Below are 13,161 nucleotides of genomic sequence, written 5' to 3'. Positions count from 1 at the left end.
AATGTGCTTTCTGGTTTGTAGGTGCCTTATCGCTTGCATGCAGTGCTTGTTCATGAAGGACAAGCAAACGCTGGACACTACTGGGCCTATATCTACAATCAGCCCCGGCAGGTCTGGCTCAAGTACAATGACATCTCTGTGACCGAATCTTCCTGGGAAGAACTTGAAAGAGATTCCTACGGAGGCCTGAGAAATGTCAGTGCTTACTGTCTGATGTACATTAACGATAAGCTACCCCACTTCAATGCAGGTAAAAATATCTTCACAGGAGCCAGAAATGGAAATCTGTACTGCTCAGGGAAGAGGGAACATTCTTTATAGTTTAAAATAATTTTAACCTAGAATTTATCATGAAGTAATAATGCATTTTTAAAAATACAAACAGTACAAAAGAGAATAAAGAGGAAAAATAAGTTTGCTCTCCGACTTCTATCCTTGAGCCCAACAAGTATCCATTGTCAGGTTTCTTATACTGTGTTCAGAAACTGCTCTGTGCAGCGACTGCATTTACTTATTGACATCTCCTCCATCCCATTTTCCCCCAAATGGGATATTGTCCATTCTGTTTTGCTTCCTTTTTATTAATTGTGTATCTTAGTGACCTCTATATTTTCATAAATAAAATTGACTCATTATTTTAATTAATCCTCACCTGAGAATATGTTTTTATTTTATTTTATTTTGGAGAGAGAGAGAGAGAGAGAGAAACATCAATTGATTGCCTCCTGTTACATGCCCACAACCTGGATATGTGCCCTCACCAGGAATCAAACCTGCAACCTTTTTTGGCGTACAGGATATTTCAGCCCAGTCACCCGACCAGGGCTCTTTCTTTTTAACCCCATAATCATTCCATTGCATGGAATATATGTATATTATGTATGTATATAATTTATTAAACCAACCTCCCCTTGATAGACTTTTAAGTTTTCTCTAGTTTTTTCCTTTTTTAGTAACATTTTGTATACATTTTTTAAATGTTTTTATTGATTTTAGAGAGAGACGAAGAGAGAGATAGAAACATCGATGCATCAACATTGATGCTAAGAGCAGTTATGCTTATAATATATATTAGTGCTTTATTCCTTACTGCATGCTTTTAATTTTTATTTCTCTAATAATTTATAACTGTAAAAACTGTGACCCTTCAGTTTGTGGGCTGGCACTCTAACCCTGAGCAACCAGCTAGGGCTATCCTGCCATTTTTCCTTTTCTTTTTTTAAATATATTTTATTGATTTTTTACAGAGAGGAAGAGAGAGGAATAGAGAGTTAGAAACATCGATCAGCTGCCTCTTGCACACCACCTACTGGGGATGTGCCCGAAACCAAGGTACATGCCCTTGACCGGAATTGAACCTGGGACCTTTCAGTCCGCAGGCTGACGCTCTATCCACTGAGCCAAACCGGTTAGGGCACCATTTTTCATTATAGCTTTTAATGACCCAGGTATTATTGACCATCTAACTATTGTATCAAATTGCTTTCTGATAGCATTTAATTGCGTGAAACTCGAGACAGCATAAATGTATTGGAATTCATCTCTAACCATCTTTAGATAGATATTCTTATCAATAATAGATGCAGTGGTTATATTGATAAAATTATTTTGTTTGAAATTTCCAGTGGATCTAATGATTTTTCTGAATTTCCAGGAAATATTTGGTCCATTCTTACCATTTTACCAGTGATTGGCCTCTATTCCAAATCCTTACATTCATTCGTTCCTTCATTTAACAGATAATTCAATATGTGCCTACCTACGAATATGCCAGACTGTTACTGATGTGCTCTGACTGTTGGCCTTATATTGTCAATACTTCTGATGGATTATGTGTATATGTATTTTTCATTAGGAAAGACCTTTTGATTTGTTCTTTCTCAGAGGCAGTCCCAAATGAATCAGATCAGATGTTAGGAGAATTGGAAGCCTTATCTGTTGAACTTAAGCATTACGTTCAGGAAGATAACTGGAGATTTGAACAGGAAGTAGAGGAGTGGGAAGAAGAGCAGTCTTGCAAAATTCCTCAAATGGAATCTATCAACTCAACATCACAGGATTTCTCTACACCACCAGGTATTCGAGAAGGGCAGTGTGCCAGCGATAGTATTCACACTGCACTCCTTCAGCCAGCCCTGTGCTGATGGAGTGGTGCACAATACATTTCAAATAGAGTTGGTATTGCACAACCTGATGGGATAACTTGTGGTTCAGAACGTGATTTCTGATGAGTAGGAGTAATAGCAGAGAGACCAGCTACCTGTACTATTACTCTGTAGTTTTGCTTATTTCCCAGGTTGTAAGAGGAATTATGGTAGGATTAATAGGTGGATTTTATGAAAACAATTATCCAAAGGTGACCTTCCACCAGGTCAAATACATGGTAATGGAAGGAAACTACATTTTGGGTGGGGAACATGCAATACATTACACAGATGTTGAATTATAATCTTATACACCTAAAATTTTATAATGTTATTAGCCAATGTTATGCCTATAAATTAAAAAAAATTTATAACAGCATTAAGTGTAAAGTCCATGTTCCTAACAGATGTTGTTTGAAGAACTTAAAATACATATATAAATTTATTTTTTTTAAAGTCCATGTTCCTAACAGATGTTGTTTGTAGGAAACCTTGGCATAAAGGAATCTGACCCAGTCAGGAGGAGCACATTAAATTTTACAGGATCATCAGTGTGGTTTTGCTGAAGGAGCCATTCCTTGTAGTTACAGTTTCTAGGGGAAACTTGCATAGATTTTTTTAAAGGTTTGTTAGAAAGGTTGTACATTCAACTTTGTGTCCATCCTGCTTGCCTTTACAGAGCGTTCTAGACTTTACGTATCATCAGACGCTAATTTCTGTGTCCAACTCTTTATCAGAGCCTTCAGGAGCCCCTGCCCACGGGGTTCGCTGCTTGTCGTCTGAGCATGCTGTGATTGTCAAGGAGCAGACCGCCCAGGCCATTGCCAACACCGCGCATGCCTATGAGAAGAGTGGCGTCGAAGCAGCCTTGAGTGAGGTGAGAATGACTGAGGGAGCCCCGATTCAAGAGGGGCGGGCTTTCAGCAGTAATTTCCACAGTTCTCTCACATTCTGTGATTCTGTTTCTGCTGCCTTTAACCAGTCCCTCTTTATTTCTCCATTTTTTTCTACTCATTCTCTCCATTCTGCTGCTGCACCTTAAGGAAGCTGAACCCAAGAATCCCCTGCCCCCGGAAACAGACTTTGCAGAGCAGTCAGAGCAGCCCCCAGAGGCTCAGGATGCAGACTCTGCTGCCCCGCCTCATTCTGAGGTGTCTGAAGTCGAGATTCCCAGTGTGGGGAGGATTCTGGTTAGAGCTGATGCAGACGGATATGATGAGGAGGTACAGAGCCGAGGGCAGGGTTGAGCTGCTTGTTGTCAGTCTTACCCCCTCTCATGTCACTGCATGTGCTTGACGGTGTTCGGCGATGAGTAACATTTTCTTATTGAAACAAATGACACGAGGCCTATCTGCCTTGTTCCCACTGTGCACTGCTCCCAGTATAAGTCTACCCAGGTGTATGTTTATGGGGCCACTGCAGAGTTTAGAAGGCTCAGAAAGATGGAATTTAGTCCCTTGTTTGGTATTGGGACAAAAACTGCTTTTTAAGTGTTTGTCTTTGGTTGTATTAGTTAATTGTTTTTCCTCCACATGTAAAATTTCCAGAGGTACAGTGAGCCAAACAAAGGTATATTGGAGTTGTTTTAAATTCTGAAGCTTTAGGAAGAAGCTGTAGAATCCCACGTGGTTGAGGTGCTCCTTACAGTTGTCACTGCACATAAACTATCATGAATCCTGCCCCTTAGATTTGTTTTTTCCTGTGAGATATAGTTTTAAATTATTGAAAGGTTTTCATTTTATAAAGTCACATTTGTGTATCCCCTAGTTTCCAGACTATTTTAAATGCCCTGTTCATCCTAGTAAAAGTCTAACATATTTGTGTGTTTAGGACATACACCCAAACTACAGAACTAAATTGAATTCTCACCTCAGACACTTCCTCACCGAGAGCTCTAACTCAGCTGATCCTTGAGCAGTGCCGTAACAGATAGCTGTAGACATGCATGTGTAGTCATCTGTGCATTGCAGAGGGTGCACAGGAATAGCTTGTCTTGGGCTGTACGTGTGCATAGGAGTGAGTGTGGACCGTGACGTTGTGTAGAGGGCAGTGCTGTCCGTGTGCACAGGAATGGGTAGAACCTGACCGGCAGTAGATGCCGACCAAGGAGCACACGGCCATGCTTTCTTAGCAGGCTGCTCCCCTGTCTTTTCATGCTCTTCTTTTGAACCTTTCCTCTCTCCTTTTTGTCTGTTTTGTGCCTTCTTGTGGTAGGTGATGCTGAGCCCTGCCATGCAAGGGGTCATCCTGGCCATAGCTAAAGCCCGTCAGACCTTTGACCGAGATGGGTCTGAAGCAGGGCTTATTAAGGTATCTCCGTTTTTTAATTTCTCCTCCTTATACCACAGGTATCATAATAATGGGGCAGTAATTCTGTTAGTTGGTAAACAATAGGATTAAAGATGTCTTTTATTGAAGTAAAGCATAAAACTCTCTTTCCTGCCTAACTAATGAATAAGCTGCCCACCAGACCGATCGCTCCTCCTCTCCTGGCACTGACGCAGCCGTGGTGAGCAGTGCCATCTGTCACCCAGCCGGGAGGGCTTGCTGTTGTTCCTAGGGAATGTCTAGCAGTAAAGCTAATGAGACATTGCCTTTGTACTTAGGGGCTGTAATATGAGAGAGTGGTCCATGCTTTTTAAGGTACTTGAATAAAATTTAAGGTACGTGAATAAATTGAATTTATGTGGATTTTTAAGATTTGGGTCCCTGGGACTCAAGGATATGCCTGAAATAATTAAAACTAAATATTTTTTTCTAAGAACTTTATGAAAAACTGTCTCTTATGAATATGGTATGTCTTTGATGCCAGGACGCTAGAAGAGTTTCATCCCTTATGAAATGCAAATGCCTTACAGACTCCATAGTTGCCTCTGTAATTCCTCAGTGAGGTTTCTTAGGCGTCTTCTCAGAGTTAGGGGACCTCTGTCACCTTAGGCATCAGTGTCTGAGCAGGAGCCCATGGTGCGCCCTTTCTGACTCCCAGCTGTCTTCCTAGGCATTCCACGAAGAGTACTCCAGGCTCTACCAGCTGGCCAAGGAGGCGCCCTCCTCTCACAGCGACCCTCGGCTGCAGCACGTGCTCGTCTACTTCTTCCAGAATGAAGCACCCAAAAGGGTGGTGGAGCGGACCCTTCTGGAACAGTTTGCAGATAAAAATCTGAGCTATGATGAAAGGTGAGAAGGGGCTACTCAGGTGAACCCCCTCCTTCTGGGTCTGGCGTGGCTGCCTTCCCTGATGGGAAGCTGTGCCCTGGCTGCTGTCACTGCTTCCTGAACCTTGTCGCACACAGGTCCATTAGCATCATGAAGGTGGCGCAGGCTAAGCTGAAGGAGATCGGTCCAGACGACATGAATATGGAGGAGTACAAGGTCAGGTCTTTTCTTCAAATCTGCAAAGCCTCCAACATTCATTCCTGAGGCAAACCTTACAATTCTGTGACTTGTCCTCCCCCCTGAAAAAAACCACCTGAATAAGAATGGATGAATGATCTTTTCTTACCCTCAGCAGAGCAGGCTTCTTTATTCCATCTTCATCAGATGAGTCAGTGCTTTTCTTAAATACGTGCTTTAGCCCTGTTCTAGGCATATAATTCTTGAACTCATAGTTTGGGTTTGTTTTAAGTAATACAGTTTCCTATATTGGAAATAATATTTTTCTATTGGATATTCCATTTCTGTGCATTAAAGTGCATATATAACTACAAGTTTTTTTTTAAAAGCTTTGTAATGTACATAAAACAGTGTTATGTCCCAGCTAAGGTGTGCCCACCACACTCCCTGAGCTTGGGTGTTGTCCTGTGACGGGGCGGCCTGTCCTTTCATCTTCCTGGATGGTTTCCTCAGAACTAGAGAGGTCATCCATTTAAACCAGAGCGGAGTGACTCTGACGTGGGTGCTGCAAATTAAGATGGTAAATTCTAAAGCTCATATGAAATACCGTGGAAGGAAAAGGGCATAAAAATTAAGGTCAAAGTGGACTTGTTCTAAATGTTGAATATGTTTCTATGTGAAAATCTTTGTGTTTGTTGCTTTTGTGCCTGGCCACATGTGCACAGAGTGTAAAACTTACGTGGTGGGCCGTGTGGAAGTAGTTTGTCGTCGTAATCATTAACACGAGTCATCCCTTTTCAGAGGTGGCATGAAGATTACAGTTTGTTTCGAAAGGTGTCTGTGTATCTCCTGACAGGCCTGGAACTCTATCAAAAAGAAAAGTAAGTTGGCCTTCCATGTTGCTAAGACTGTTGGTGGGGACTCTGTGATTTATTGATCCCCACCCAGGAATGCTGAGAGTCACGGGCATACACCACCCTGTCACGTGCGCAGCGTGCCTCTGTTGTCCCAGTATTGCCCTTAGCAGGGGTCCTCAAACTTTTTAAACAGGGGGCCAGTTCACTGTCCCTCAGACCGTTGGAGGGCCGGACTATAGTTTAAAAAAAAACTATGAACAAATTCCTATGCACACTGCACATATCTTATTTTGAAGTAAAAAAACAAAACGGGAACAAATACAATATTTGTATTTGCATGTGGCCCGAGGGCCATAGTTTGAGGACCCCTGGCCCTTAGTGTTGCTCTGAATGTCACACTGTGCTCACCCTTCACGTAGTGATAGATTTATTAGTAAAGAGATGTAGTGGCCAGATTTCCTCTGTGATAAATGAAGATGAACTCAGTGAACCTGCGAGCTGGTGCAGCCCTCAGTGAGCATCTTTGTCAGGAAGCCCAAGCCCAGGGAGCTTTCAGGATTGGTCTTGGGTTTTGGGCCAGTTTGTGGAGGAGCTGAGACTGGCTGCCGTCTTTGGCCCTCAGGCTTTTCCCAGTCCTCGGTGCCGCCCCTCCTTTCAGACTTCCATAATGCAGCCACGGAAGTCCTTGTCTGAGGGGGCAGGGAGGTGTAAGCCCTGGGTTTTGGAGGACACTCAGCTGTTGTTATCTGCCATTTCCTAAGGTACCAGGAAGCCCTCTCCTACCTGGTGTATGCCTACCAGAGCAACGCCACTCTGCTGACCAAGGGGCCCCGCCGCGGCGTGAAGGAGTCGGTGATCGCTTTATACCGAAGGAAATGCCTTCTGGTGTGTTTGTCTGTAACGCCTCAGATCTCTGTTGCTCGTTGTCTTTACCACTGTCCTGCAAGCCATGGGGAAGTTAGTCTCCAACAGGTTTCACGTTTCCCCAAACTCTCACGAGGAGCTTAACATTGGAACAGATTATTTAAAATTGCTTAGTGGATATCATTCTTCTTCAGTCCCTGGTAGACGAGGGATGCGAATGGATTACCCCTTTCTCTGTGCTCTTCCCGTGTACTTGCATTTCATCGCATTGCTTTCCTACCAGCCTGTGAGGCCTTGGGCACAGATTTTCTCTTAGCCGTGTTCTCTGTGTCTGGAACATAGTAAACGTGTGTTGAAGGAATGCAGTGTTTCTTCTGTGTTCCTTGCTGGTAGATAAGAGTTCTAGTGACTTCTAAAGAGACTCCAGGTTTTTAAGTTAGGAGCCATAAGAATTGGCCTGCCCTCCCGGCGTTGTCGCTGTCACACTCCAGGGAAGGCCTCCTGGCCTGTTCACAGTTGGCAGTCACAAGGAAAGGCAGACCGACACCCCTCCGTCTACCCCAGGTTTAAAGCGGTGCTCGCCCTTCAGAAAACTACACAGGGAGGCTTGCCTGCAGGCTGTGTGCTGTGTTTATCTTTCCCGAGCCCCGCCCCCTCCCGGGGGTCTGGCAGCCTTTCCACCACTGCCTTGTTACTAACAAGTGGAGGAGGTTAAGTCATGACATACACTGACCTCAAGAGCTTCTTGTTCTGGTTTATATTTGATTTCTGTGCTGGTTATAGGTGTGACAGAGCATTTGGAAGCTGAAGAAAGGCTTGTAAGTGGGGCCTTGACTTTCGAGTTTAATTCGTTCCGTGACGGAGCTCGTAACTCAAATTACTCGTATGTCAAATCAAAAGTGAACGAGTGAGACACGTGATGCTGGGCTGATGTTGTGGCGTTCACTGTGACGTTCGCTGCACCAACTAGCGGTGGGGTATCTGAAGCTGGCTCGTAACCCGAATTTTAGCTCGCAACTCAAAGCAAAAAATCGGCCGAGAGACGGCTCGTATCTCGAAAAACTCGTTAGTCGGGACACTCGTAAGTCAAGGCCCCACTGTATCTGAATTTTATTAGAGCTACACTTTTATTTTTTAAGTCACCAAACACAGGTTACATTTGGGCTGTCCTGCTCAGCTGCCACAGGTAGGCAATAATAGTGAATTGGCTGGTTCCCAGGCTGGCTCTCCACCTTCAGTGTGCGCCACAATCACCCGGGGAACTTTCCCGCGAGGATGACACACAGGCCCCTCCCAGGCAGCCAGACTGGGGCCTGCGCAGCCTCCTGTCTTCTGCAGGTGGTTCTGATGCTCCGTGGAGATAGAGGGCCATTGAATAGACCAGTGGTTCTCAACCTTGGCTGCACATTAGAATCACCTGGGAATCCTTTTAAAATCCTGATTTCTGGGCCTCATCCTCCAGAAATTCTGTTTCTTTGTTATGAGATGGGGCCACAACATTAGTAAAATCAGGATTTTAAAAAGATTCCCAGGTGGCCCTGGCCGGTTTGGCAGAGTGGGTAGAGCATCGGCCTGCGGACTGAAGGGTCGTGGGTTCGATTCTGGTCAAGGGCACACACCCGCGTTGCAAGCTTAAAAAAAAGATTCCCAGGTGATTCTAATGTGCAGCCAAGGTTGAGAACCACTTTTAGTGGAAGCAGGTGTTAAGCACGATCTTGACTTGGAAGTTTAGGCCGTTGGGTCAGAGGCTTAGCTGCCTAAGAATCACCTTGGGAGCTTTTATCAAGTCCCAGTGCCCAGCATACGATGACAGCAGCTAATGGGTGGAGGAGGAGCAACATAGTTTGTAGAGCAGTGGTTCTCAACCTTCTGGCCCTTTAAATACAGTTCCTCATGTTGTGACCCAACCATAAAATTATTTTCGTTGCTACTGTTATGAATCGTAATGTAAATATATGATATGCAGGATGGTCTTAGGCGACCCCTGTGAAACAGTCGTTCAACCGCCAAAGGGGTCTCGACCCACAGGTTGAGAACCACTGTTGTAGAGATTCCCCCAGCAATTCCAATGGCGGTAAAGTTTGGCAGCCACTTGTTAGGATCTTCTAAAGTTCTTATTTATCTTTTCAGACTTTTTTTCATTCTTTTATCTGTAGGAGCTGAATGCCAAAGCGGCTTCTCTATTTGAAACCAATGATGACCACTCGGTAACAGAGGGCATTAATATGATGAATGAGTTGATCATTCCCTGTATTCACCTCATCATCAATAATGACATCTCCAAGGATGACCTGGATGCCATTGAGGTCATGAGAAAACACTGGTGCTCTTACCTGGGGCAAGATATTGCAGGTGTGTTGCTTTTAGCACTCCCAGTAATCTCTAAGGCTCTTGGGAATTACAGAAATTACAGTGGGCTCACTCTATAGCACATGTTGCCAAACCTCGTCAAAGGATTATGGGAGCCCCTGGGGTTAGGGAGTGAGAAGTGGACCTGCTCTACTGAGGTGGGGAAGCAGGGCCTCTGCTCCTCTAACCTCCCTGCCTCCTCTGCGGTGCTCAGGCGTCTCCAGACGACCAGGAAGCCCTGGGTGAAACATCACTGCTCTCCAGGAGTGTCCGACCTCCATGACTTTTCAGTTGCCAAAATCTGGACTCCAATTGCATAGTTTAAAAATCAAAATCCATTCATGCTGCGCCCTTGCCAGTTGCTCAGTGGTTAGAGCGCCAGCCTGTGGACAGAGGGGTTGAGGGTTCAATTCCTGGTAAAGGGCATGTACCTCTGGTGCAGGTTTGATCCCTGGCCCCGGGCCATGCAGGAGGCAACCAGTTGATGTGCTTGTCCAAAGTATTTTAGGGAGTGAGCCTAGTTATTTTTAGGTGAGTTTGATAGACTTAGAAAGTTGGTGTATATTCTAATATGAATCTTCTCTGTTAGTTTCTCACTGATGTAAAGATATTCTATTGACTCCCTTAGCTGGTTTGGCTCAGTGAATAGAGCGTCGACCTGCAGAATGAAGGGTCCCAGGTTCGATTCCATTCAAGGGCTGGATTGCGGGCTTGATCCCCAGTAGGGGGTGTACAGGATTCTCTCTCATCATAGATGTTTCTATCTCTCTCCCTCTCCCTTCCTCTCTGAAATCAATAAAAATATATTTATAATATATACATATATTCTATTGACTTGTTAAAGTGCTCAAGTTTATAGTATTTATTGAAAATTCTATTGTAATTAGTAGGTGTGACTTTCCTTTTAATGTCTTCAATTTCTGTGTAGGCCATGTGTGATATATGGCTGTATTTAGTGTGCTGTGCACAAACTGTATATTTTAATCATTTGAAAGACAATCACACCCTTATATTTATGGAACAGAGTGTTACATCTGCTTTCTCAAAGTTTAAAAGGATGATTGGAAGATCTGTCCTGTCAGTAAATAAGTCAGCACAGTGTGGTTCTTCCATATGCCAGGTGGCGGGCAGCTCGACCTAAAGCTCTGGTGTACTTGACAAGTCAGTCTTTGCTCCTGGAGAGGCCTGAGGCCGTCACCATCTGTTGTTAGTTGGCCAGAGCAATGCTCTGCGGTTGGGTAGTGGGCTGCCTGGAGGGTCTTCCCATAGAGTTTCAGACTTAATTAGTTTTCACTGGAGTTCTACTTAGCTGAATATGTAACCATCATTTTCTCTCCACAGAGAATCTGCAGCTGTGCTTAGGGGAATTTCTGCCCAGGCTTCTAGATCCTTCTGCAGAAATCATTGTATTGAAGGAGCCTCCAACTATTCGGCCCAATTCTCCCTATGACCTTTGCAGCCGGTTTGCAGCCGTCATGGAGTCGATTCAAGGGGTTTCAGCTGTGACCGTGAAGTAAGCGGTCATGTGTTCAGGGCCTGCCCTGGTCTTGGTTGCCTGCCCATTGAACAGTCTGTTGCCCAGTGTTTACCTTCGGAGAGGAATTAGGTGAAAAGGAAGATCCAGATCCAGACCCCAACCATGCTGTGTGTGTAACAGGACTGGAAATAAAACTGCCTTTTCAGGAGCAGACTCACTACCGCGGCTTTCCTGAAAGAGGCAGGAGCAGCGCTCGGGGTGTTGAATTATGCGGGAGACCCGAGGGGGCCTCTTCTACCCACGGGAATGTGTGTGCTTTTCTAAGCCTCTGCCACTTTTTAAATTGCCCTTCAGCCATCAATATTTTTGACAGTAGAATAGAAGGGTGAGTCATCGGAACCTGAGCCAGATGAACAGCTCCTCCTCATTACAGATGACATTTGAAAATTCTTACCTGCCAGAGATAAGAAATAGAAACCTTGCCTGGCTCTTGGCAGGATGGCAAGTCGGGTTACTGATAAACCACCGCCCTTTTATGTGTGGGTAGAATACAGGTCCTGTGGCCAGAAGATGCGGCAAAGTCAGAAGAAAGCTGCCTCTCCTTTCTTCTCTCTCTTTTATTTATATTTTTAATTAAACCAGAAAACCTCCTGAGTGACAGAAAGGAAAGCATTAAGGACTTTAGATGGAATAACATTGTGAAACTTGACTAACGGTAGTGGGTTTGTGTGGTTTTCTTTTTTAAATGGGAAAGTGAATGTATGTAAACTCTCGGGTGTTTCCTACTGTTGATCCTGTTCTTTTTGGTGAGGGAGCCTTTATTTTATTTTTTTAAATTTAAGTATAGTTGGTATACAATATTATATTAGTTTCAGGTGTACAGTGTAGGGATTCGACATTTATATACCCACGATGTGATCATCGTGCTAAGTCTAGTAACCATCTGTCACCATGCAAACTTACCACAATATTACTGGCTATATCTCCCTTTACCTGTTTCACTCATCCCTCCCAGTACCACCATCCCCAACAAAACAAAACAAAACAAAACAAAAACAGGCCCATAGAAACAGATCAAACTGATGGTTAAAGATGGCATTTTTATGATTGTTAACCATTTAATTTTCTAGGGCCTGAAAATTGTCAGAAACATGTCTAAGGCTGCTGCTGACCCAAAAGAACATTTTGATGCCCTCTCCCTTTTTGTTTTGGAAAAATAAAGGATGTGGGTTTGTAAAAAGAAAAAAAAATCTATATGTATATTTAGAGAACTATCTCCTGTTGACCATTTTTAAAAGGCTCCAGTTTGGATATTGTATTTTAACGGAATTTTCAAATTAAAGGAATTGTGGGAGAGAAGAACACTTGATACCACTATGCAGATTTTATAAATGTGCAATAAAAGAATTTGTTTTACCTTTGGTGTGCAGTAAGGCCTTTATTTAAATATACTAGAGGCCCGGTGCACAAAAATTTGTGCACTCGGGGGGGGGGGAGGGGGGCCCTCCAGCCCAGCCTGTGCCCTCTCGCAGTCTGGGACCCCTCGGAGATAACGACTGCTGGCTTAGGCCTGCTCCCTGGGTGGCAGAGGGCAGGCCCAATCCCTAGGTGCAGCCCCTGGTCGGGCTCAGAGCAGGGCCGATTGGGGAGTTGGGGCGCCGCCTCCTGTCATAGACAGAGCAGGGCGGATCGGGAGGTTGCGATGCCACACTCAGTCACACTCAGGGTAGGGCCGATTGAGGGGTTGGGGCACTGCCCCCTGTCACACTCAAGGTAGGGTCGATGGGGAGGTTGCGGTGCCACCCCCTGTCACGCACAGAGCAGGGCCAATCAGGGGGTTGGGGCGCTGCCCCCTGTCACTCACAGAGCAGGGCCAATCAGGGGGTTGGGGCGCTGCCCCCTGTCACACAGAGCAGGGCCGATCTGGGGGTTGGGGCGCTGCCCCCTGTCACACACAGAGCAGGGCCGATCAGGGGGTTGGGGCGCTGCCCCCTGTCACAGAGCAGGGCCCATCAGGGGGTTGGGGCTCCGTACCCTGTCACACACAGAGCAGGGTCGATCAGGGGGTTGGGGAGCTCCCCCCTGTCACACACAGAGCAGGGCCCATCAGGGGGTTGAGGAGCTCCCCCCTGTCATG

At 45.0% G+C, this 13,161-nt stretch overlaps 1 protein-coding gene across 10 annotated transcripts in view; it reads left to right on the top strand.

Moving 5' to 3' along the window:
* Positions 1 to 12,445, top strand: part of USP28 (ubiquitin specific peptidase 28) — a 35,458-nt gene extending 23,013 nt beyond the window's left edge. For 5 of the 10 annotated variants that reach the window (XM_023757904.1, XM_023757903.1, XM_023757907.1 and 2 more), the window contains 11 exons: positions 22 to 250; positions 1,885 to 2,076; positions 2,882 to 3,021; positions 3,182 to 3,367; positions 4,359 to 4,454; positions 5,143 to 5,321; positions 5,438 to 5,516; positions 6,279 to 6,358; positions 7,096 to 7,219; positions 9,355 to 9,550; positions 10,889 to 12,445. In XM_023757904.1, coding sequence (XP_023613672.1) covers positions 22 to 250; positions 1,885 to 2,076; positions 2,882 to 3,021; positions 3,182 to 3,367; positions 4,359 to 4,454; positions 5,143 to 5,321; positions 5,438 to 5,516; positions 6,279 to 6,358; positions 7,096 to 7,219; positions 9,355 to 9,550; positions 10,889 to 11,064 — 1,677 coding nt within the window. In that variant the 3' untranslated portion in view covers positions 11,065 to 12,445. Of the gene's footprint in view, positions 1 to 21; positions 251 to 1,884; positions 2,077 to 2,881; positions 3,022 to 3,181; positions 3,368 to 4,358; positions 4,455 to 5,142; positions 5,322 to 5,437; positions 5,517 to 6,278; positions 6,359 to 7,095; positions 7,220 to 9,354; positions 9,551 to 10,888 lie in introns of those variants that run through there. The other 5 variants (XM_023757912.1, XM_023757905.1, XM_023757913.1 and 2 more) reach the window with 3 other exon arrangements.
* Positions 12,446 to 13,161: the final 716 nt, after the last annotated feature.

This window comes from Myotis lucifugus, unplaced genomic scaffold (genome assembly GCF_000147115.1).
Source record: "Myotis lucifugus unplaced genomic scaffold, Myoluc2.0 scaffold_117, whole genome shotgun sequence".
Taxonomy (NCBI): domain Eukaryota; kingdom Metazoa; phylum Chordata; class Mammalia; order Chiroptera; family Vespertilionidae; genus Myotis; species Myotis lucifugus.
The sequence above is the reverse complement of the archived record's forward strand: the minus strand, read 5'-3'. Positions and strand labels throughout refer to the sequence as shown.